At 43.8% G+C, this 24,836-nt stretch overlaps 1 protein-coding gene across 1 annotated transcript; it reads left to right on the top strand.

Annotated features, from left to right (window-relative positions):
• Positions 1–1,068: 1,068 nt before the first annotated feature.
• On the top strand, positions 1,069–2,172 carry LOC124698860. The gene has a single exon (XM_047231271.1). It carries the CDS (start codon positions 1,113–1,115, stop codon positions 2,154–2,156), a length of 1,044 nt encoding a protein of 347 aa, XP_047087227.1. The 5' UTR covers positions 1,069–1,112; the 3' UTR covers positions 2,157–2,172.
• Positions 2,173–24,836: the final 22,664 nt, after the last annotated feature.

The following is a 24,836-nucleotide window of genomic DNA, read 5'->3' as shown; positions in this document are numbered from 1 at the left end:
TTCGTGGGATGGAGGGAATATTTCATAGCAATCTAGCAGGCGCCATCCGGTATATGTGGGGGTGCCTTTGTCTTTCTCTTTTGTCACGGGCCTGATCCCGTGGAAAAAAAAAGAGAAAAACACATACGTGGAAGGCCATGTGTACTATTTGACAGCAGGTGTCCATCAATAAGAATTTGCAAAATTATACAAGGGTATCACAAATTTTTCTATTGAATAGGGCATAGGATTAAAACATGCTAAATGTGGTAATTAGTGTGAAAAATAAGAACCGAGGTGGTACACACCGGAACTCATTCTTAGATAAATTTGGTTTGTGTTCCTTCGGATCTACGCTTCTTTTCATCGGCGATGGCTACTGCTCTCGTGCACTAGTCCTTTCCGGCCTTAGCAATGACTTCCCGTCTGTCTAGTACAACAAACTCTACTACAACAAACTAAATTTTCTACCTGGTTCCACATATGCCCTATGGTGGTGATTGGTGGACACCATTTTTCAAGCTAATAATTGCATCGGGTGTGAATCAATTTTTCTTTTTGCGAAAAGTCCACCCATCTACTCATAATCGTGAACAATAGTATAAAAAATCTTAAAATTAATAAAAATTATAAATAGATTTTTAGACCATCCGTCGACGACCACAAGCATTTAAACGAGCTGAAAGGGTGCGGCCGTCCTCGCCCTCCCTCGTTGGGGAGAGTCAAAGCTTCCCAAAATATAAAAAGAGCAATTGAGTTGTAGTCAAATGTTCGTTATTAAACAATTATATATGTTCGTTAGATTCTATGGTGTACCACTAGATTTGTTACGGCGGCGAAAACCCACTGGAAATATGTTTTCTTAACGTGCTCATGCAAGAAGTATTCTTCAAAACTACAGTGAAGACGGCAAACTAAAATAAATCTATTTCAAAATGGAGGGAGTACCTTCTGTCTACCTGTCTCCCAGACTCCGTCCTCTCCTCCGTTGTCAAATCTCTTATCCAACAGACCCAGCAACATATACACGTATAAATAGACACGACGGCACCACAACCTAGAGCTGAGCACATCACCATTCACCGATCACACCATCTTCCTTCACGGTTTCTCTCCGAGCCCAAGAAAACCAAATGCAAAAGCAAAACCTCGCCATCTCTTTCTGCCTTCCTCTTTCAGACCAGAAAAACAAGAAGCCAGCCATGACAAGCAAAGATACCGTGCCCCAATGCCGGCGGGGCGGTGGTCACGCTGATGCCAACAACTCGGCCTCGGACTCGGAAGCTCCCGATGACTTTGAGTTCTGTGTACCATCGTCCGGGGGCCTCGTCCCGGACGGCGTGGACGCCGCTGACATGTGCGTCGCCGGCGAGGTCTTCTCCGGCGGCAAGCTACTCCCGCTGCGCCTCTCCTCGGCTACCGCCGCTGACATGTCCGCCCTCCTGCTGCTTCGATCGGACTCGCTGGACGGCGCCACGACGGTGGCATCCACCAGCGACTTCAGCTCGCGCTCGGACAGCCGCAGTGCGAGCTCCAGCAGCAGCAGCAGCAGCGTGAGCCGAAGCGCATCGTCCAAGAGCGCGTCCTCGGAATCAATCTCCCAAAGCCACTCGTCCAAGAGCGCCTCCTCTGACGCCGTCGCGCCGCGGCGGCGATCAGTCACAAACAGTTTGTTCTATGGTCACCCGAGCCCGTCACCTCGACCGCCCCGCCGGACTGGAGGCTCGATGGCTACTTCCGCTGCGCGCCGCAGCACCGGGTCAGCGCCACCGGCGGCATGGGGCGTCAACGTCATACGACTGGGCGTCGTGGGCGCCCCAGAGGTGTACGCTCCGCGCGAGACCGAGTCCCGGAAAGTGGGGAGAGGCGGGAGCCGGAGCGCGAGGTTCGAGCAGCCGAGGCCCGCCGGTAAGGAGCCGGTGACGGCCGTGGATAAGAAGCTCGCGCTTGGGTTATTGGGAGCTGGCCTGGTGTGCTCGTGCTCGGCTGACGCCGTCGAGCCGGTGAGCTCTCGGGAGGCAGCTTCGGCGGCAGCCAGGCGGAGGAGAAGGAAGAAGGCGGAAGAGACGAAGAAAGGGGACGTGAAGAGCGGACGGGGCACGATACGGAGGAGCAGGATTCTGGAGTGGCTGGAGGAGCTCTCCATTGCCAAGCCGAAGAATTTCGTACATAAATGATTTTGTAATTCTTATCTCGTTCTAGTTTTTTCATTTTTTTTCGTCTCCCAAATTCATTTTTTTTGAGAAACACAATACAAACGTGGACGCTCACATACACGCGTATACACTCACCCCTATGAACACACACACGCACACCCTACCCCTATGAGCACCTCCGGAAGACTGAACCGGCGAATTGGATCTTGAAATTGACGAAGTCACCACAGGCGCCTCGCTGTCGATGGGAACGTCGCTCTCCCACTGAATGAATATTCCGCCTTTATGAGACACACATATGTCAAACCTGGGGTTTGAACTCTGGTGGACTGGGGATGCAACCATCCTCCTAACCATCCAATCTCAGGTTGGTTCTCTCGTCTCCTAAATTCTTTGATGGCTATGACTCTGAAAATGTTTGAATTTCTTTCGAACACGCGATTCCATTGCTTGAAAATATCATTAATGCCTGAAAATGCACTCTGTGTGAAGAAACTCATCTCTTGTTGCAACTATTTGGTTGCATGCACTCTGAAAATGTCGTTTGGTACTATATTACAATTTCCCGCATGAAAGCATAAACGGGAAACTGCTGTCTGGTTGCACTGCATGCATGAGCTCTAATGATGTTTGTTTGGTTGGTTGTGTGCATAATGATATTGTTCTCATCTCATCTCAACATGGTAGACTTAGACAGATGATGCGCTGCTTTGTTTGCCTGATAGTGTGCATAAGGCTCATCTTGCACCGACTTGTTCTCCTATAGCCCTAGTGACTATCTCGGGTGATAAAGTTCCGGCAAAGGCGATCCAAGATCTGATGAAGAGGATATGTCCGCTTAATGTGCAGTGGAAATGGGAGGCTGTTGCACATGGGGATGATGCTTTTCTTATTGGGTTTCCTTCGGCTGAGGACTTGCTGCGAGTTGATAGATTTCAGATGGGTGTTCCGGCTCACAAGGCAACAGCCTCGGTCTCAGTTTGGAAGCCTCAGGACATTCAACACAAATCTGAGGTGAAGCCGGTGTGGGTTCACGTGGAGGGGGTACCTTATACGGTGAGACACTTCCATGGTTTATGGGCGGTCGCGTCTCTTCTTGGGGTTCCACTGGATGTTGATCTTGTCACTTTGTGTAGTCGTGGTGTGGTGCGTATTTTCGTGGCTATGGTCAATCCGAAGGCGCTGGAGGGACAAGTGGATGACACTGGACCGTTTCTTGCCGTGGCATGTGCTGTCAAGCTGAAGCTCTTTGGTTTTGTGTTCCGGCGTGAGCCGGCGGACTTCGTTGCGGATCCGTCTTTCACTCCTTTTTTCTGGAGGCGGAAGGGTGATGATATGGATGAGGAGGACTTGGGTAATGATAAGGATCACGACTTCTCTAGCCCATCTGGAGCACCGGTGGTTGAAGCTTCTAATATGGAGGTGGACGCATCTATGCCCTTTTCCTCGTCATGTCAAGGAAAGTCGGTGGCGGTTTTTGCTGTCTTATGCCCGGTCATCACTCCATATAATGCTAATCCGAGGACTCCGAGAGGCATGGAGATTGTTGACCGGGTCCGTAGGTTATCTCCGCAGCTGGTGAATCGGTGTACAATGTCTCAGTTGGAGATGGACGTTGGTTCCCCAGTCTTACAGGAGGTTTCTCTGGGGATGCCGGGGGCGACGTCATCTTTACCCCGGCATCCAGTGGCGTCACAGGTGGAGGTGTTTGGATGGGGGATGCTTCGGCTGAGGTGTTCCCCTCTCCAGGTAGTGCGGAGGTGCTGGAGGGGGCTACTACGTCGCCCGTGCTCTCTCCAGTTGCTCCGGCTACTGCTGCTGCGGATACGGTGGTGGAGGGGGCTGCAATGTCGCGCCGTGCCCCCTCCAGTGTCTACTTCGACTTCGTTGGCTGGGGGGCTGCTGCAGCATCTGAGCCCCCTGTCCAGGTGGTGCGGAGGTGGCGGAGAGGGCTGCTATGCCGCCCATGTCCTCTCCTGCTGCTTCGGATACTACTGTTGCGGCTTCGGTGGCGGAGGCAGTGTGCTTGGATGCTTCGGCCGTGGTGGGAGGGACTGCTACACCGCCTTTGTCCCCTCCTACTACAGCTTTGGGGTCGAGGGCTTTCTGCCCAGGATCGGCCCCGGCGCCCTCTTCTACCTCGCCCACAGCCTCACCGGTGTCGGCTCCGACACCTTCCTCACCTGCTACGTTTCCATCGTCGCCTCCACTGTCCACACCTGTGCCGTCGAGTGCCCATCATTGTTGGTTTATCACTCCGGTCAGGCGGAGTGGGAGGTTTGGCATGGATGCGGATGGCGGGATGGTGACGGATGAGGACACCATGCAGAAGGCGATGCGCTGTAAAGCGGCACAAAACCTCGATTACACTGGTATGAAGTCTTCTCATAAATCTAAATCTTTTCTTTCGTTTTCATCACCTGTTATTTCTTCTAAGCTTAATAGTTTAGGTGTGAGTCTAGGTAGTAATGTAAATGAGATATCTGTTTCAACTAGAGTCTTGAAGCATATGGAATTTGATCGTCTTACGGTTATTCCAAAAGCTTCGACCATGTTGGACTCCACCTATTTAGATGAGGAGGAAGCGATTGCCACATCAGATGGTCAGTTTTTTTCTCACCTAGTTGGTGAAGTGTCGGAGGTGGGTTTGGATGAGGATGACCTTTACTTGTTATATGAGCTAAAAGCATCACGCCGGAAATCCAAATCCCCCTCTAACAAGAAACCATGGAAACGGTCAAAAATTCCTAAATATCCAATTGTTTCCCAATGAATGACATGTTTGCGAATAGCAGAGGTCTTGGTGACTTGGCTATACACTTACATTTTGCTGATTGCATTAGGGATCATAGTTTGGATTTTTTGGCTATTTCCGAGATGGGGAGAAGGGATTTCTCGCGAAGTCTTCTAAACCATATATCCGGTGGTATTGACTTTACTTGGATATCTTGTCCACCCCGTGGGAGATCTGGTGGTATTTTACTCGGTGTAAGAACGTACTCAATGGAAGTGTTAGCACATTCGGCAGGGGAATTTCACATCAAATTCCACATCCGCAATAGAGCTGACAATTTCATCTGGAGTCTAGTCGCCGTGTATGGTGCTGCTCAGGAGGCTCATAAGGCTGCCTTCCTTCGCGAATTGGTGAATCTAGCAAAGGAAAATCCTCATCCTATTCTCATAGGAGGATATTTTAATTTGTTGAGATTTCCATGTGAGAAGAGTAGGGGCAGTTTTAACAATCATTGGCCTTTTTTGTTCAATGTGGTCATTGAGAGCTTGGACTTGACGGAGGTATCAATGATTGGCAGACAATTCACCTGGGCAAACAATCTCCCGGAACCAACATATGAAAAACTAGATCGCGTACTAATGGATACCGACTGGGAATTGAAATTTCCAGTGGTAACGGTCTGTGCGCTAGAACGTATTATTGGGTTCTCTGATCATTCCCATTTTATTATCCACTGGTGTGCCTAGACCTCCGTCTAACCGCCGATTCAAGTTTGAATCGGGAAGGTTTTCAGACCATGGTTGAAAAGATATGGGAACTCGGCCGGTTGTGGGGTTGTCTCCAATACAGAGCTGGAATAATAAGATGTGTGTTGTACGCAAACACCTCTGTGGATGGGCACGGCATACAACTGGTATTCTTAAGAAATAAAAACAGCGGCTTACATCTATCATAGATGACCTCGAATCCAAGGCAGAAGTTCGACCGCTTCCGCACAAGATATTGAGCAAAAAGCCAATCAAATGCGGAAATCGCAAAACTTTTGTGTGAGGAGGAGTGATACGTCTCAAACGTATCTATAATTTCTTATGTTCCATGCTACTTTTATGATGATACTCACATGTTTTATACACACTTTATGTCATTATTATGCATTTTCCGGCACTAACCTATTGACGAGATGCCGAAGAGCCGATTGCTCGTTTTCTGCTGTTTTTTGTTTCAGAAATCCTACAAAGGAAATATTCTCGGAATTGGACGAAATCAACGCCCAGGGTCTTATTTTTCCACGAAGCTTCCAGAAGACCGGAGGGGATACGAAGTGGGGCCACGAGGACCCGTACCCATAGGCCGGCGTGGCCAGGGAGGGGCCCGCGCCGCCCTATGGTGTGGGCCCCTCGTCAGCCCTCCGACTCCGCCCTTCCGCCTACTTAAAGCCTTCGTCTCGAAAACCCCAGTACCGAGAGCCACGACATGGAAAACCTTCAAGAGACGCCGCCGCCGCCAATCCCATCTCGGGGGATTTAGGAGATCGCCTCCGGCACCCTGCCGGAGAGGGGAATCATCTCCTGGAGGACTCTTCATCACCATGATCGCCTCCGGATTGATGTGTGAGTAGTTCACCCCTGGACTATGGGTCCATAGCAGTAGCTAGATGGTTGTCTTCTCCTCATTGTGCTATCATGTTAGATCTTGTGAGCTGCCTATCATGATCAAGATCGTCTATTTGTAATGCTACATGTTGTGTTTGTTGGGATCCGATGAATATGGAATACTATGTCAAGTTGATTATCAATCTATCATATATGTGTTGTTTATGTTCTTGCATGCTCTCCGTTGCTAGTAGAGGCTCGGCCAAGTTGATACTTCTAACTCCAAGAGGGAGTATTTATGCTCGATAGTGGGTTCATGCCTCCATTAAATGCAGGACGGTGACGAGAAAGTTCTAAGGTTGTGGATGTCGTTGTTGCCACTAGGGATAAAACATCAATGCTTTGTCTAAGGATATTTGTGTTGATTACATTACGCACCATACTTAATGCAATTGTCTGTTGTTTGCAACTTAATACTGGAAGGGGTTCGGATGATAACCTGAAGGTGGACTTCTTAGGCATAGATGCATGCTGGATAGCGGTCTATGTACTTTGTCGTAATGCCCTGATTAAATCTCATAGTAGTCATCATGATATGTATGTGCATTGTTATACCCTCTCTATTTGTCAATTGCCCAACTGTAATTTGTTCACCCAACATGCCTTTTATCTTATGGGAGAGACACCACTAGTGAACTGTGGACCCCGGTCCATTCTTTACATCTGAAATACAATCTACTGCAAACTCGTTCTTTACTTGTTCTTCGCAAACAAACATCATCTTCCACACTATATATTTAATCCTTTGTTTACGGCAAGCCGGTGAGATTGACAACCTCACTCGTTACGTTGGGGCAAAGTACTTTGATTGTGTTGTGCAGGTTCCACGTTGGCGCCGGAATCCCTGGTGTTGCGCCGCACTACACTCCGCCACCAACAACCTTCACGTGTTCCTTGACTCCTACTGGTTCGATAAACTTGGTTTCTTACTGAGGGAAAACTTGTTGCTGTGCGCATCACACCTTCCTCTTGGGGTTCCCAACGAACATGTGTCTTGCACGCCATCAAGCAACTTTTTCTGGCGCCGTTGCCGGGGAGATCAAGACACGCTGCAAGGGGAGTCTCCCACATCCAATCTCTTTACTTTGTTTTTGTCTTGCTTTACTTCATTTTATTTACTGCTTTGTTTGCTCTCTATATCAAAAATACAAAAAATTAGTTGCTAGTTTTATTTTATTTACTGTCTTGTTTGCGTTCTCCATATTAAAAACACAAAAAATTAGTTACTTGCATTTACTTTATTTAGTTTGCTTTATTTACTACTGCTAAAAATGAGTAATCCTGAAGTTGAAGTTCGTTCGTTTAAGCAACAAGGGGGAGAAAGTTTTAAAGATGCATGGTATAGAATTAGTGATGCTCATCATAGGTGCATTAAGAAAGACTCCACTATTATCCTACTTAGGAACTTTTATGTTGGTATCTCTAGCTGGAATAGGTATGTTCTTGATACTCTTGCGGGACGTAATTTCCTAGGCACTCCTGCTTTAGAAGCTAGTTGCATTATTGAGAGTCTAGTTGGGGTACCACCTGTTAATGAAGCTAAAATTGAAATCTCTCTTGAAGATGTCATGAAAAAGTTGGAGGCCATAGAGAAAAATCTTCCAAGTGTTGAGACTAAATTGAGAATATTACTTAATAACACTGATAAACTTGATAAAACTCGAAGTGGAATTAATAAGAGAATTGCCGTTTTAGAAACTTGTGCTACTCATGATAATCGAACCCATAGGATTAGTGAACTTGAAGAAGCTATGGGAACCTTGGGTTCAACTTTTTCTTCTCTTAAGTTTAAGGAGAAAGCCTATGTGGGTAAGGAGCAAAAGTTCATGTATGTCTCTAAAGTGCCTAAGACAAAAAATTATTATAGGCCTAAAATTGACAAAGCCCTTAGTACCACTATGGATAATGGAGCATCTAAGATGCCTAATGTGACAAATTGTGAAAATTATGTTGTTGATGCTTCATCTCTCGATAATACTTGATACACACTTTCTGCGCCTAGCTGAAAGGCGTTAAAGAAAAGCGCTTATGGGAGACAATCCATTATTTTACTTCTGCACTTTGTTTTATATTTGAGTCTTGGAAGTTGTTACTACTTTACCAACCTCTCCTTATCTTTACTTTATTGCATTGTTGTGCCAAGTAAGGTCTTTGATAGTAAAGTCAATACTAGATTTGGATTACTGCGCAGAAACATATTTCTTACTGTCACGAAATTGAGCAGCCCCTTCTGTAGGTAACTCAGAAAAATCTGCCAATTTACGTGCGTGATCCTCAGATATGTACGCAACTTTCATTAAATTTGAGCATTTTCATCTGAGAAAGTTAAGTGCCCCAGAAAAATTCGTCTTTACGGACTGTTCTGTTTTGACAGATTCTGCCTTTTATTTCGCATTGCCTGTTTTGCTATGTTTGATGGATTTCTTTGTTCCATTAACTTTCAGTAGCTTTGTGCAATGTCCAGAAGTGTTAAGAATGATTATGTCACCTCTGAATATATGAATTTTCAATTATGCACTAACCCTCTAATGAGTTTGTTTTGAGTTTGGTGTGGAGGAAGTTTTCAAGGGTCAAGAGAGGAGGATGATACAATATGATCAAGAAGAGTGAAAAGTCTAAGCTTGGGGATGCCCCCGTGGTTCATCCCTGCGTATTTTAAGAAGACTCAAGCATCTAAGCTTGGGGATTCCCAAGGCATCCCTTCTTCATCGACAACTTATCAGGTCACCTCTAGTGAAACTATATTTTTATTCCGTCACATCTTATGTGCTTTACTTGGAGCGTCTGTTTGTTTTTTTTTTGTTTTTGTTTGAATAAAATTGGATCCTAGCATTCCTTGTTTGGGAGAGAGACACGCTCCGCTGTTTCGTATGAACACATTTGTTCTTAGCTTTACTTTTAATGTTCATGGCGAAGGTTGAAACTGCTTCGTTCATTGTTATATGGTTGGAACAGAAAATGCTTCATGTGGTAATTGGTATAATGTCTTGAATAATTTGATACTTGGAAATTGTTGTGATCATATAGATCATGTTTAAGCTCTTGCATCATGTACTTTACACCTATTAATGAAGAACTACATAGAGCTTGTTAAAATTTGGTTTGCATGATTGGTTTCTCTAGAGTCTAGATATTTTCTGATTAAGGTGTTTGAACAACAAGGAGACAACGTAGAGTCTTATAATGCTTGCAATATGTTCTTATGTAAGTTTTGCTGTACCGTTTTATACTTGAGTTTGCTTCAAACAACCTTGCTAGCCAAAGCCTTGTATATATTGAGAGGAATTCTTCTCGTGCATCCAAATCCTTGAGCCAAAAACTATGCCATATGTGTCCACCATACCTACCCACTACATGGTATTTCTCTGCCATTCCAAAGTAAATTACTTGAGTGCTACCTTTAAAAATTCTATCCTTTGTCTTTGCAATACATAGCTCATGGGAAAATAGCCTTAAAAACTATTGTGGTGAATAATATGTACTTATGTATCTTATTTCTTAATAAGTTGCCCGTTGAGCGGTAACCATGTTTCTGGGGACGCCATCAACTATTACACCTTTGTTGAATATCATGTGAGTTGCTATGCATGTTCGTCTTGTCTGAAGTAAGGGTGATTTATCATGATCAAATGGTTTGAGTATGCATATTGTTAGAGAAGAACATTGGGCCGCTAACTAAAGCCATGATCCATGGCGGAAGTTTCAGTTTGGACAATTAATCCTCAATCTCTTATGAGAATATTATCTGTTGTTGAATGCTTATGCATTAAAGAGGAGTCCATTATCTGTTGTCTATGTTGTCCCGGTATGGATGTCTAAGTTGAGAATAATCAAAAACGAGAAATCAAATGCGATCTTTCTCCTTAGACCTTTGTACAGGCGGCATAGAGGTACCCCTTTGTGACACTTGGTTGAAACATATGTTATGCAATGATAATCCATGTAAATCCAAGCTAATTAGGACAATGTGCGAGCACTATTGGTAATCTATGCATGAGGTTTGCAACTTATAAGATGTCTTATACATAACACATATGATTTATTACTACCGTTGACAAAATTGTTTCTATGTTTTCAAAATGAAAAGCTCTAGCACAAAAAATAGCAATCCATGCTTCCCTCTGCGAAGGGCCTATCTTTTACTTTATTGTTGAGTCAGTTTACCTACTTCTTTCTATCTTAGAAGCAAACACTTGTGTGAACTGTGTGCATTGATTCTTACATGTTTACTTATTGCACTTGTTATATTACTTTGTGTTGACAATTATCCATGAGATATACATGTTGAAGTTGAAAGCAACTGCTGAAACTTATATCTTCCTTTGTGTTGCTTCAAAGCTTTCTACTAAGAATTTATTGCTTTATGAGTTAACTCTTATGCAAGTCTTATTGATGCTTGTCTTGAAAGTATTATTCATGAAAAGTCTTTGCTATATGATTCAGTTGTTTATTCATTGTCTTTACCATTGCTTCGAATCGCTGCATTCATCTCATATGCTTTACAATAGTATTGATCAAGATTATGATAGCATGTCACTTCGAAATTATCCTTGTTATCGTTTACCTACTCGAGGGCGAGTAGGAACTAAGCTTGGGGATGCTTGATACGTCTCAAACGTATCTATAATTTCTTATGTTCCATGCTACTTTTATGATGATAGTCACATGTTTTATACACAATTTATGTCATTATTATGCATTTTCCGGCACTAACCTATTGACGAGATGCCGAAGAGCCAGTTGATGTTTTCTGCTGTTTTTGGTTTCAGAAATCCTACAAAGGAAATATTCTCGGAATTGGACGAAATCAACGCCCAGGGTCTTATTTTTCCACGAAGCTTCCAGAAGACCGGAGGGGATACGAAGTGGGGCCACAAGGGCCCGTACCCATAGGCCGGCGCGGCCAGGGAGGGGCCCGCGCCGCCCTATGGTGTGGGCCCCTCGTCAGCCCTCCGACTCCGCCCTTCCGCCTACTTAAAGCCTTCGTCGCGAAAACCCTAGTACCGAGAGCCACGATACGGAAAACCTTCCAGAGACGCTGATACGTCTCCAACGTATCGATAATTTCTTGTGTTCCATGCCACATTATTGATGTTATCTACATGTTTTATGCACACTTTATGTCATATTCGTGCATTTTCTGGAACTAACCTATTAACAAGATGCCGAAGTGCCAGTTCCTGTTTTCTGCTGTTTTTGGTTTCAGAAATCCTAGTAATGAAATATTCTCGGAATCGGACGAAATCAACGCCAAAGTTCCTATTTTCATCGGAAGCATCCAGAACACCCGGGAAGGACCAGAGGGGGGCCACAGGGCCACCAAACCCTAGGCTGGCGCGGCCAGAGGGGGGGCCGCGCCGCCCTATGGTGTGGCCCCCCGTCGGCCCTCCGACTCCGACTCTTCGCCTATTTAAGTCGTCGTGACCTAAAACCTCGACACCAATTGACGAAACCCACGTAAACCTGCCGGAGCCGCCGCCATCGCGAAGCCAAGATCCGGGGACGGGATCTCCGTTCCGGCACGCTGCCGGAGCGGGGAAGTGCCCCCGGAAGGCTTCTCCATCGACACCGCTGCCATCTCCACCGCCATCTTCATCACCGCTGCTGCTCCCATGAGGAGGGAGTAGTTCTCCATCGAGGCTCGGGGCTGTACCGGTAGCTATGTGGTTCATCTCTCTCCTATGTAGTTCAATACAATAATCTCATGAGCTGCCTTACATGATTGAGATTCATATGATGATGCTTGTAATCTAGATGTCATTATGCTAGTCAAGTGAGTTTTACTTATGTGATCTCCGGAGACTCCTCGTCCCACGTGTGTAAAGGTGACGAGTGTGTGCACCGTGTGGGTCTCTTAGGCTAGATTTCACAGAATACTTACTCATTGAATGGTATAGTGAGGTGCTTATTTATATCTCTTTAAGATTGCAGCATGTTGTATCACAATTTATCTATGTGCTACTCTAGTGATGTGTTATTAAAGTAGTTTTATTCCTCCTGCATGTGTGCAAAGGTGACGAGTGCGTGCACCGTGTTAGTACTTGGTTTATGCTATGATCATGATCTCTTGTAGATTATGGAGTTAACTATTGCTATGATAATATTGATGTGATCTATTCCTCCTACATATGCATGAAGGTGACAAGTGTGCATGCTATGCTAGTACTTGGTTTAGTCCGTTGATCTATCTTACACTTAAGGTTACTAAAACATGAGCATTATTGTGGAGCTTGTTAACTCCGGCATTGAGGGTTCGTGTAATCCTACGCAATGTGTTCATCATCCAACAAAAGTGTAGAGTATGCATTTATCTCGTTCCGTTATGTGATCGATGTTGAGAGTGTCCACTAGCGAAAGTCTATTCCCTAGGCCTTGTTCCTAAATACTGCTGAGTTACTACTGCTCCGTTTACTACTCGCTGCGTTACTACTACTGCGTTACTACTCGCTTGTTTACTCGTTTTACTGCGTTACTACTCGCTGCAATACCACCACCATCAACTACACGCCAAGCACTTTTTCGGCACCGTTGCTACCGCTCATACTTATTCATACCACCTGTATTTCACTATCTCTTCGCCGAACTAGTGCACCTATTAGGTGTGTTGGGGACACAAGAGACTTCTTGCTTTGTGGTTGCAGGGTTGCATGAGAGGGATATCTTTGACCTCTTCCTCCCTGAGTTCGATAAACCTCGGGTATCCACTTAAGGGAAACTTGCTGCTGTTCTACAAACCTCTGCTCTTGGAGGCCCAACACCGTCTACGGGAAAGGAGGGGGAACGTAGACATCAAGCACTTTTCCGGCGCCGTTGCCGGGGAGGAAAGGTAAACGGCACACACACACGGCAACCCCGGCAACTAGCCACTTTTCACGGCGCCGTTGCCGGGGAGGAAAGGTAAAAGGCTCTCATACTACGGTCCCAGGTAAAGTATTTTTCCGGCGCCGTTGTGTGTGTGCTCAAAGCTATTTCCTTTAGATCCTGCAATTGCATCTTTTTGTTTCTTGTTTACACTAGTTTGGCATAATGTACAAGAGTGAGCTTCTTATTCTATTTCCTGATTTAAAACATGGATTGTTTGATGCGAAAATTAAAAAACCTATGAAATCTTGTTTGCATGCTCGGTAGTAATATTAGTATGAACGTTTCGAACACCATTGTTGATAATGATATAGAAAGTTCTAAGCTTGGGGAAGCTGGTTTTCATGATATTTTTAGTCCCCCAAGCATTGAGGAGAAAATTTTCTTTGATGATACTTTGCCTCCTATTTCTGATGATTATAATGATAGTGGTCTTTTGATGCCACTTACTGCTGAGAGTAAATTTTGTTGTGATTATACTATGCCTCCTACACTTGATGAGAATAATAATGATAGCTACTTTGTTGAATTTGCTCCCACTGTTACTAATAAAATTGATTATGCTTATGTGGAGAGTAACAATTTTATGCATGAGACTCATGATAAGAATGCTTTATGTGATAGTTATATTGTTGAGTTTGCTCATGATGCTACTGAAAGTTATTATGAGAGAGGAAAATATGGTTGTAGAAATTTTCATGTTACTAAAATGCCTCTCTATGTGCTGAAATTTTTGATGCTACACTTGTTTTATCTTCCTATGCTTGTTACTTTGCTCCTCATGAACTTGTTTATTTACAAGATTCCTATGCATAGGAAGCATGTTAGACTTAAATGTGTTTTGAATTTGCCTCTTGATGCTCTCTTTTGCTTCACATACAATCTTTTGCGAGTGCATCATTAAAACTGCTGAGCCCATCTTAACGGCTAAAAAGAAAGAACTTCTTGGGAGATAACCCATGTGCTATTTTGCTACAGTACTTTGTTTTATATTTGTGTCTTGGAAGTTGTTTACTACTGTAGCAACCTCTCCTTATCTTAGTTTTGAGTTTTGTTGTGCCAAGTTAAGCCGTTGATAGAAAAGTAAGTACTAGATTTGGATTACTGCGCAGTTCCAGATTTCTTTGCTGTCACGAATCTGAGCCCACTGCCCTGCAGGAAGCTCAGAAAATTATGCCAATTTACGTGCATGATCTTCAGATATGTACGCAACTTTCATTCAATTTGAGCATTTTCATTTGAGCAAGTCTGGTGCCATTTTAAAATTCGTCAATACGAACTGTTCTGTTTTGACAGATTCTGCCTTTTATTTCGCATTGCCTCTTTCGCTATGTTGGATGAATTTCTTTGATCCACTAATGTCCAGTAGCATTATGCAATGTCCAGAAGTGTTAAGAATGATTGTGTCACCTCTGAATATGTCAATTTATATTGTGCACTAACCCTCTAATGAGTTGTTTCGAGTTTGGTGTGGAGGAAGTTTTCAAGGATCAAGAGAGGAGTATGATGCAACATGATCAAGGAGAGTGAAAGCTCTAAGCTTGGGGATGCACCCGGTGGTTCACCCCTGCATATATCAAGAAGACTCAAGCGTCTAAGCTTGGGGATGCCCAAGGCATCCCCTTCTTCATCGACAACATTATCAGGTTCCTCCCCTGAAACTATATTTTTATTCCATCACATCTTATGTGCTTTTTCTTGGAGCGTCTGTTTGTTTGCTTTTGTTTTTGTTTTTGTTTGAATAAATTGGATTACATCATGCTTGTGTGGGAGAGAGACACGCTCCGCTGGTTCATATGAACACATGTGTTCTTAGCTCATAATATTCATGGCGAAGTTTCCTCTTCGTTAAATTGTTATATGGTTGGAATTGGAAAATGATACATGTAGTAATTGCTATAAATGTCTTGGGTAATGTGATACTTGGCAATTGTTGTGCTCATGTTTAAGCTCTTGCATCATATACTTTGCACCTATTAGTGAAGAAATACATAGAGCATGCTAAAATTTGGTTTGCATATTTGGTTTCTCTAAGGTCTAGATAATTTCTAGTATTGAGTTTGAACAACAAGGAAGACGGTGTAGAGTCTTATAATGTTTTCAATATGTCTTTTATGTGAGTTTTGCTGCACTGGTTCATCCTTGTGTTTGTCTCAAACAACCTTGCTAGCCTAAACCTTGTATCGAGAGGGAATACTTCTCATGCATCCAAATACTTGAGCCAACACTATGCCATTTGTGTCCACCATACCTACCTACTACATGGTATTTCTCCGCCATTCCAAAGTAAATTGCTTGAGTGCTACCTTTAAACAATTCAAAATTTATTACCTCTTATTTGTGTCAATGTTTTATAGCTCATGAGGAAGTATGTGGTGTTTATCTTTCAATCTTGTTGGGCAACTTTCACCAATGGACTAGTGGCTTCATCCGCTTATCCAATAATTTTGCAAAAAGAGCTGGCAATGGGATTCCCAGTCCCAAATTAACAAACTAAAAATAGACACTCCTCCATGGTATGTGATTGTTGGACGGCACCGAAGGATTCGGTTAGCCATGGCTTGTGTAAGCAAAGGTTGGGAGGAGTGTCATCATAATAAAACTAAAATAAAAAGGTACTCCTTCATGGTATGAGATTGTTGGCGGGCACCCGAGGATTCGGTTAGCCATGGTTTGTGAAAGAAAGGTTGGAAGGAGTGCCATCCAAAAATAAAATAAAATGGGAGCCGCTCTTTGAAGGTTTGTCCGGCAAGGGGGTTAGAGTACCCGCTACCATTCGTTGACAACAACATACACCTCTCAAAACTTTATTTTTATGCTCTCTTTATGTTTTCAAAATCAAAGCTCTAGCACAAATATAGCAATCGATGCTTTCCTCTTTGAAGGACCATTCTTTTACTTTCATTGTTGAGTCAGTTCACCTATTTCTCTCCATCTCAAGAAGCAAACACTTGTGTGAACTGTGCATTGATTCTTACATATTTGCATATTGCATTTGTTATATTGCTTTGCATTGACAATTATCCATGAGATATACATGTTACAAGTTGAAAGCAACCGCTGAAACTTAATCTTCTTTTGTGTTGCTTCAATGCCTTTACTTTGAATTATTGCTTTATGAGTTAACTCTTATGCAAGACTTATTGATGCTTGTCTTGAAGTGCTATTCATGAAAAGTCTTTGCTTTATGATTCACTTGTTTACTCATGTCATTACCATTGTTTTGATCGCTGCATTCTCTACATATGCTTGTACAAATAGTATGATCAAGTTTATGATGGCATGTCACTCCGGAAATTATCTTTGTTATCGTTTTACCTGCTCGGGACGAGCAGAACTAAGCTTGGGGATGCTGATACGTCTCCAACGTATCGATAATTTCTTGTGTTCCATGCCACATTATTGATGTTATCTACATGTTTTATGCACACTTTATGTCATATTCGTGCATTTTACGGAACTAACCTATTAACAAGATGCCGAAGTGCCGGTTCCCGTTTTACTGCTGTTTTTGGTTTCAGAAATCCTAGTAACGAAATATTCTCGGAATCGGACGAAATCAACGCCAAAGTTCCTATTTTCATCGGAAGCATCCGGAACACCGGGAAGGACCGGAGGGGGCCACGGGGCCACCAAACCCTAGGCTGGCGCGGCCAGGGGGGGGCCGCGCCGCCCTATGGTGTGGCCCCCCTGTCAGCCCTCCGACTCCGACTCTTCGCCTATTTAAGTCGTCGTGACCTAAAACCTCGACACCAATTGACGAAACCCACAGAAACCTGCCAGAGCCGCCGCCATCGCGAAGCCAAGATCTGGGGGACGGGATCTCTGTTCCGGCACGCTGCCGGAGCGGGGAAGTGCCCCCGGAAGGCTTCTCCATCGACACCGCTGCCATCTCCACCGCCATCTTCATCACCGCTGCTGCTCCCATGAGGAGGGAGTAGTTCTCCATCGAGGCTCGGGGCTGTACCGGTAGCTATGTGGTTCATCTCTCTCCTATGTAGTTCAATACAATAATCTCATGAGCTGCCTTACATGATTGAGATTCATATGATGATGCTTGTAATCTAGATGTCATTATGCTAGTCAAGTGAGTTTTACTTATGTGATCTCCGGAGACTCCTCGTCCCACGTGTGTAAAGGTGACGAGTGTGTGCACCGTGTGGGTCTCTTAGGCTAGATTTCACAGAATACTTACTCATTGAATGGTATAGTGAGGTGCTTATTTATATCTCTTTAAGATTGCAGCATGTTGTATCACAATTTATCTATGTGCTACTCTAGTGATGTGTTATTAAAGTAGTTTTATTCCTCCTGCATGTGTGCAAAGGTGACAGTGCGTGCACCGTGTTAGTACTTGGTTTATGCTATGATCATGATCTCTTGTAGATTATGGAGTTAACTATTGCTATGATAATATTGATGTGATCTATTCCTCCTACATATGCATGAAGGTGACGAGTGTGCATGCTATGCTAGTACTTGGTTTAGTCTCGTTGATCTATCTTACACTTAAGGTTACTAAAACATGAGCATTATTGTGGAGCTTGTTAACTCCGGCATTGAGGGTTCGTGTAATCCTACGCAATGTGTTCATCATCCAACAAAAGTGTAGAGTATGCATTTATCTGTTCTGTTATGTGATCGATGTTGAGAGTGTCCACTAGCGAAAGTCTATTCCCTAGGCCTTGTTCCTAAATACTGCTGAGTTACTACTGCTCGTTTACTACTGCTGCGTTACTACTCACTGCGTTACTACTTGCTTGTTTACTTGTTTCTACTGCGTTACTACTGCTGCAATACCACCACCATCAACTACACGCCAAGCACTTTTACGGCACCGTTGCTACCGCTCATACTTATTCATACCACCTGTATTTCACTATCTCTTCGCCGAACTAGTGCACCTATTAGGTGTGTTGGGGACACAAGAGACTTCTTGCTTTGTGGTTGCAGGGTTGCATGAGAGGGATATCTTTGACCTCTTCCTCCCTGAGTTCGATAAACCTTGGGTATCCACTTAAGGGAAACTTGCTGCTGTTCTACAAACCTCTGCACTTGGAGGCCCAACACTGTCTACAGGAAAGGAGGGGGAACGTAGACATCAGACGCCGCCGCCGCCAATCCCATCTCGGGGGATTCAGGAGATCGCCTCCGGCACCCTGCCGGAGAGGGGAATCATCTCCCGGAGGACTCTTCATCACCATGATCGCCTCCGGATTGATGTGTGAGTAGTTCACCCCTGGACTATGGGTCCATAGCAGTAGCTAGATGGTTGTCTTCTCCTCATTGTGCTATCATGTTAGATCTTGTGAGCTGCCTATCATGATCAAGATCGTCTATTTGTAATGCTACATGTTGTGTTTGTTGGGATCCGATGAATATGGAATACTATGTCAAGTTGATTATCAATCTATCATATATGTGTTGTTTATGTTTTTGCATGCTCTCCGTTGCTAGTAGAGGCTCTGGCCAAGTTGATACTTGTAACTCCAAGAGGGAGTATTTATGCTCGATAGTGGGTTCATGCCTCCATTGAATGCAGGACGAGTGACAAAAAGTTCTAAGGTTGTGGATGTGCTTGTTGCCACTAGGGATAAAACATCAATGCTTTGTCTAAGGATATTTGTGTTGATTACATTACGCACCATACTTAACGCAATTGTCTATTGTTTGCAACTTAATACTGGAAGGGGTTCGGATGATAACCTGAAGGTGGACTTTTTAGGCATAGATGCATGCTGGATAGCGGTCTATGTACTTTGTCGTAATGCCCTGATTAAATCTCATATTAGTCATCATGATATGTATGTGCATTGTTATGCCCTCTCTATTTGTCAATTGCCCAACTGTAATTTGTTCATCCAACATGCCATTTATCTTATGGGAGAGACACCACTAGTGAACTGTGGACCCCGGTCCATTCTTTACATCTGAAATACAATCTAATGCAAACTCTGTTCTTTATTGTTCTTCGCAAACAAACATCATCTTCCACACTATACATTTAATCCTTTGTTTACAGCAAGCCGGTGAGATTGACAACCTAACTGTTACGTTGGGGCAAAGTACTTTGATTGTGTTGTGCAGGTTCCACGTTGGCGCCGGAATCCCTGGTGTTGCGCCGCACTACACTCCGCCACCAACAACCTTCACGTGTTCCTTGACTCCTACTGGTTCGATAACCTTGGTTTCTTACTGAGGGAAAACTTGCTGCTGTACGCATCACACCTTCCTCTTGGGGTTACCAACGGACGTGTGTCTTGCACGCCATCAAGGAGCTGAAGTGGTACCAACGATCTAAGGTCCAGTTTATCCTGGAGGGAGATTCGAATACGAGGTACTTCCATTGTGTTGCCAATGGTAGACATAGGAAGAAGCTTATTCGTACCCTTCTGCAGGATGAGGGTTTGATTGAAGGTCATGAACAGCTAAAGTCGTATATTACGAGCTATTATAAAGGCCTTTTTGGTGCTCCAGAAGATAGTAATTTTTCGTTAGATGAGACAAGAACAGAGGATATTCCTCAAGTCTCTCAAGCGGAGAATAATTTTCTCACTTCACCTTACACTGAGGAGGAAGTAAGAAAAGCTGTTTTCCAGATGGAGCATAACAGAGCCCCTGGTCCTGATGGTTTTCCAGCTGAACTTTATTAGTCTTTCTGGGATGTCATCAAGGTTGACCTGTTGGCTCTTTTTGCGGATCTTCATGCTGGTCAGCTGGAGCTTTTTAGGCTAAATTTGGTGAAATTATTTTATTTCCGAAGGTTAATCATGCAGAAAGGATCCAACAACATCGTCCTATCTGTCTCCTTAACGTGAGTTTTAAGATTTTCACCAAGGTTTCCACGATTCGGCTTAACACAGTGGCTGATCATGTGATAAGACCTTCACAAACTGCTTTTATGCAAGGACAAAATATCTTGGATGGGGTTGTAGTCCTCCATGAAACTGTTCATGAGTTGCATAGAAAGAAGTAAAATGGGGTGATTGTAAAGATTGATTTTGAAAAATCCTATGATAAGGTTAAGTGGTCTTTTTTTGCAACAAACTCTCAGAATGAAAGGATTTTCCGATGAGTGGTGTGCGTTGATCAATAGTTTCGTCTCGGGGGGGGGGAGTGTTGCCATTAAAGTCAATGACAATGTGGGCAAATACTTTCAAACCAAGAAGGAACTTAGACAGGGAGATCCTTTATCGCCTGTGCTATTTAATATAGTGGCTGATATGCTTCCTGTTTTAATTGAACGCGCAAAGTCTGGGGGTGAGATTGAAGGGGTCATTCCTTATCTTATTGATGGAGTATTGTCTATTCTCCAATATGTCGACGACACAATTATTTTTATGGATCATGACATCGAAAAGGCTCGAAATCTAAAGTTAATTCTTTCAGCATTTGAGCATCTATCGGGTCTAAAAATTAACTTCCATAAAAGTGAGTTGTTTTGTTTTGGTGAGGCCCAAGACCATGTTGCAGAGTATGCTGAACTCTTCGGCTGTGGTCAAGGCCAATTTCCGATTAGGTACTTGGGTATCCCGATTCATTATCGGAGACTCACCAATGCTGAATGGAAAATGGTCGAGAAAAAACTACAGATTAGATTAAGCAGTTGGAAAGGTAAACTACTGTCCTTGGGAAGAAGATTAGTACTCATAAATGCGGTACTCAGTAATATGGTACTATATATGATATCTTTCTTCCAACTTCCTAGAGGAGTCTTAAAAAGATTGGATTATTTCCGACCAAGATTCTTCTGGCAAGGGGATAGTGAGAAGCGTAAATATCGACAAGCTAAGTGGAGTGTGCTTTGCCGACCTAAAGATCATGGGGGACTTGGTGTACAAGACCTCCAGATCAAGAATAGGGCACTTCTCGGTAAATGGTTATCCAAGCTACTTACTGAAAATGGTATCTGGCAAACACTCCTCAACAGAAAGTATATTGACTCAAAAGCTCTATCCCAGGTTCTTTGGAAACCGGGACATTCTCATTTTTGGGCTGGTCTTATGGACACAAAGAAGTATTTCTTTTCATATGGATCTTTCTCTATTAAGGATGGATCGAAAATTCGTTTCTGGGAGGATAAATGGTAAGGTAATACCACACTCCGAGAACAATATATGGCATTGTATAATATTGTGCGACACAAGAGTGATACTATCGCTAAGGTGATGAAAATTTTCCCACCAAATGTGGCGTTTAGAAGAAGCCTCATCGGTCCCAGACAACCTCATGGCAGGAATTGTTACAACGTTTTGAGCTAGTTCAATTGACGCAGAGAACAAATGTGTTTCGCTGAAATCTTACCGGGAATGGTTCATTCTCAGTAGCCTCCATGTACAATGCTCTTATCCAGCCTGATATTCCGGTCGATAATAACTCAAAATTTTGGAAGATGAGGATACCGCTTAAAACAAAAGTTTTTGCATGGTATCTTCGTCGTGGGGTTATTCTGACTAAAGATAATCTTGCCAAACGCAACTGGCATGGAAGTAAAAAGTGTGTTTTCTGTCATCATGATGAGCCTATCAAACACTTATCCTTTCAATGTAAGTTTGCTAGGTATATATGGTCAGCCGTTCAAATAGGGTCTACCCTATACCCACCCTGTAGTGTTGCCAATATATTTGGTAACTGGCTCAATGGTGTGGATGTAAGGTTTAAGCGTCTTATTAGGATGGGAGCGATTGCAATTATTTGGTCGCTGTGGCTATGTAGAAATGACAAGACTTTCAATAATATTTCTTTCTCCTTTATGCAGGTCATTTACCGGTGCACAGTTACACTCCGCTCTTGGGTGCCATTGCAGCGGGCGGAGCATCGAGACCTCTTTACGAAGGTATCTTCACGTTTGGAGGACACGGCGAGGGATATTTTTTTCCAACATGGGTGGCAGCGTGATCTTCGGCTGGATCCACCTACCTAGTCTTTTATCGTTCCTTGAACTTTGTTGTCTTTTTCGTACATCGGTGTGGTTTTGTAACAGATAATTGTGCGGCTGTGTGCATCTTAGATATGCAGAGGCCGGGTCTATTGCTTTAAGTAATAAAGTGCCCATTTTCGAAAAAATGGTAGACTTAGCTCATACACCACCACACTTGCAAATAACTCAAAACTAATTCGTTTATTACCATTGAAACAAAAAAAAAAGTACAACATGCCAGTTGTGGAGAACAAAGAGATGAAACTAGAGAAAATTTGAAATGACCGACCATGTGCACTGAATTTGATAAATTGCTCTAAAAAGGCCCAAACATTAATTTTGAAGATTCAAACTCAGAATCAATTACCGGAATGGAATTACATCATCTTTGTGCATCCTTTTTATGTAGACCACACCACAAGCCCATGGATTAATACTGTAGTAGTAGGGCTCATGAGGTACAAAGAATTCTCCGAGTATGTTACCTTCAAAGTTCAAACTGAGTAAATGTACAAACAAAGTAAAGACTGGTAGAAAAATAATTCGTCTCTAATTCGGCAATGAGTCTTGAGATTTGAAATTACAACATAGGAGTTATGTGGAACAACTAGATGAAGATGATGGTCTAAGGAATTTCAAAACATTGACTGTGTGACAGAATCGATAAAATAGATCTAAAATGCTCTAAACATAAACATAAATTGAAGATTAACACTTAAATAAACTTGGAATTGATCGCGGGAAAATAATCACTTGTCGATGTGCATCTTTTTTATGTTGAACTTATCTTAAATTGAAATAATGTGATGTTGATTAGAAGAAAAGACGAGGTAAAGGAGATTAATGAGCGCGAGCATAAGAAATCACATGCAAGCTCACATACTAGTAGTGCGTTGCCTAGCCAAAGCGTGTGCCACATTCTCCTTCTGAACCTCAATCAAGCCTGTTCTGAGAAAAACCGTTCCTAGCGTGTCAAAATCGGAGGTGCGAAGGGGATTATGATAACCTATCTACGTTGCTTGTAAGTTATATATGTCTACCTTATAGCTTCATTAGTAGGAAAACCCTTATAGGCAAAGCTTAGTTCTGTGGCGCACCATTTTGAATGCGCCACAGAAACTTATTTTGTGGCGCATCATGCTAGGTGCGCCACAGAAATAGCTTAATTTTGTGGCGCACTGCTGAACATTGCGCCACAGAAATTGTATGGGGCCCATATCCTGCCACCATCAATTATTAGTGTAGGTATTTCTGTGGCGCACATGGCCTGCTGCGCCACATAAATAACTCTTTCTGTGGCGCACGTGCTTCGGTGCGCCACAGAAGTAGTTGATTCTGTGGTGCACTTGCTCGGGTGCGCCACAGAACTAAGAGAACTTATATCATCGCCCGTGCCCTCCCCCACGCATGTTCACCTCTCCCCTCCCCTCTCCCCTCTCCTCCGATCCGCCGCGCGCCGCCATGGTCGTCGCCATCGCCGTCGCCGCCGCCTTCCTCCGCGAGGGCCGCATGCCGCCACGGTCCTCCCATCCCCGCCACCTGCAGCACAAGCTGCCGCTACGGCGAGGAGGGGCCGCCGTCGCGTGAAGGTGGAGGAGCCGCCGCGTCCTCCTCCTCCTCCACCGCTGCCGTCGTCGTCAACCTCCTCCTCCACCCCTGTCGTCGGTGAACTCTCTCCCTCCCCTCCCCTCCCCTCCCTCTTCCTCTCCCGCGCGAGCACAAAGTGCTCGACGAAATGCTTGTGTGCTGCTGTGGTTGTGCTGCTGTTGTTGTTGCTGTGCTAGCTGCTGTTGCTGTTGATGTGCTACTGGATGCAATCTATCTATCTATCCTAGCTTGATGTCATTGTTGCTGCAGCTAGATGCATGCTCTGGTGTTGTGCTGCTGTTGCTGTTGATGTACTGGCTGCTGTTGCTGTTGATCTATCTATCCTAGCTTGTTGTCATTGTTGCTGCAGCTAGATGCATGCTCTTGCAGCTTCTCACCATTCCTGGTGAACTATACTGTTGCTATTGCTTGTGTGTCCATGCTCTAAATGGTCAAATGATCATCATGTGCTAGTGATTTACTTACTGGCTCATTGCTCATGGTTGATGTACCTCAGTAGTGGTTCTGGATGCATTGCTGCTGTTGCTCTGGATGCATTGCTGCTGTTGCTCTGGATGCATTGCCCCTAATTGTTATTGATGAACCATGTGATGGTAATGATTCAATTTAATTCAATGATGTTAATTTGATTTCCATCCTTTGTTGGAAATAAATCCATGTCTGAACCTGTACAAGGTAATGAAGACTTGCTCACTTGGTATTGCTTGCTAGTTGGACATTTGGTTGGTTTTGATGCTACTGGTTCATTTAAATGCATTAAATGCTACTATGGTATGCTACTGTGGTATCCTTGTGAAGAAAATGATGGATTCTTGTGAGCTTATGGTATGCTACTATGCTACTGTGGTATCCTTGTGAACATTTACTTGATGGATTGTTGTGAGCTTATGGTATGCTACTATGCTTACTGGATCATGTGCATATAG

The sequence above is a fragment of the Lolium rigidum genome, chromosome 3 (assembly GCF_022539505.1).
Source record: "Lolium rigidum isolate FL_2022 chromosome 3, APGP_CSIRO_Lrig_0.1, whole genome shotgun sequence".
NCBI classification, from domain to species: domain Eukaryota; kingdom Viridiplantae; phylum Streptophyta; class Magnoliopsida; order Poales; family Poaceae; genus Lolium; species Lolium rigidum.
This window is presented reverse-complemented; position numbering and strand designations above follow the sequence as displayed.

What these genes read in the sequence shown, in the direction of transcription:
- LOC124698860 (XM_047231271.1), top strand. Translation starts at nt 1,113, where the DNA reads ATGCAAAAGCAAAACCTCGCCATCTCTTTCTGCCTTCCTCTTTCAGAC.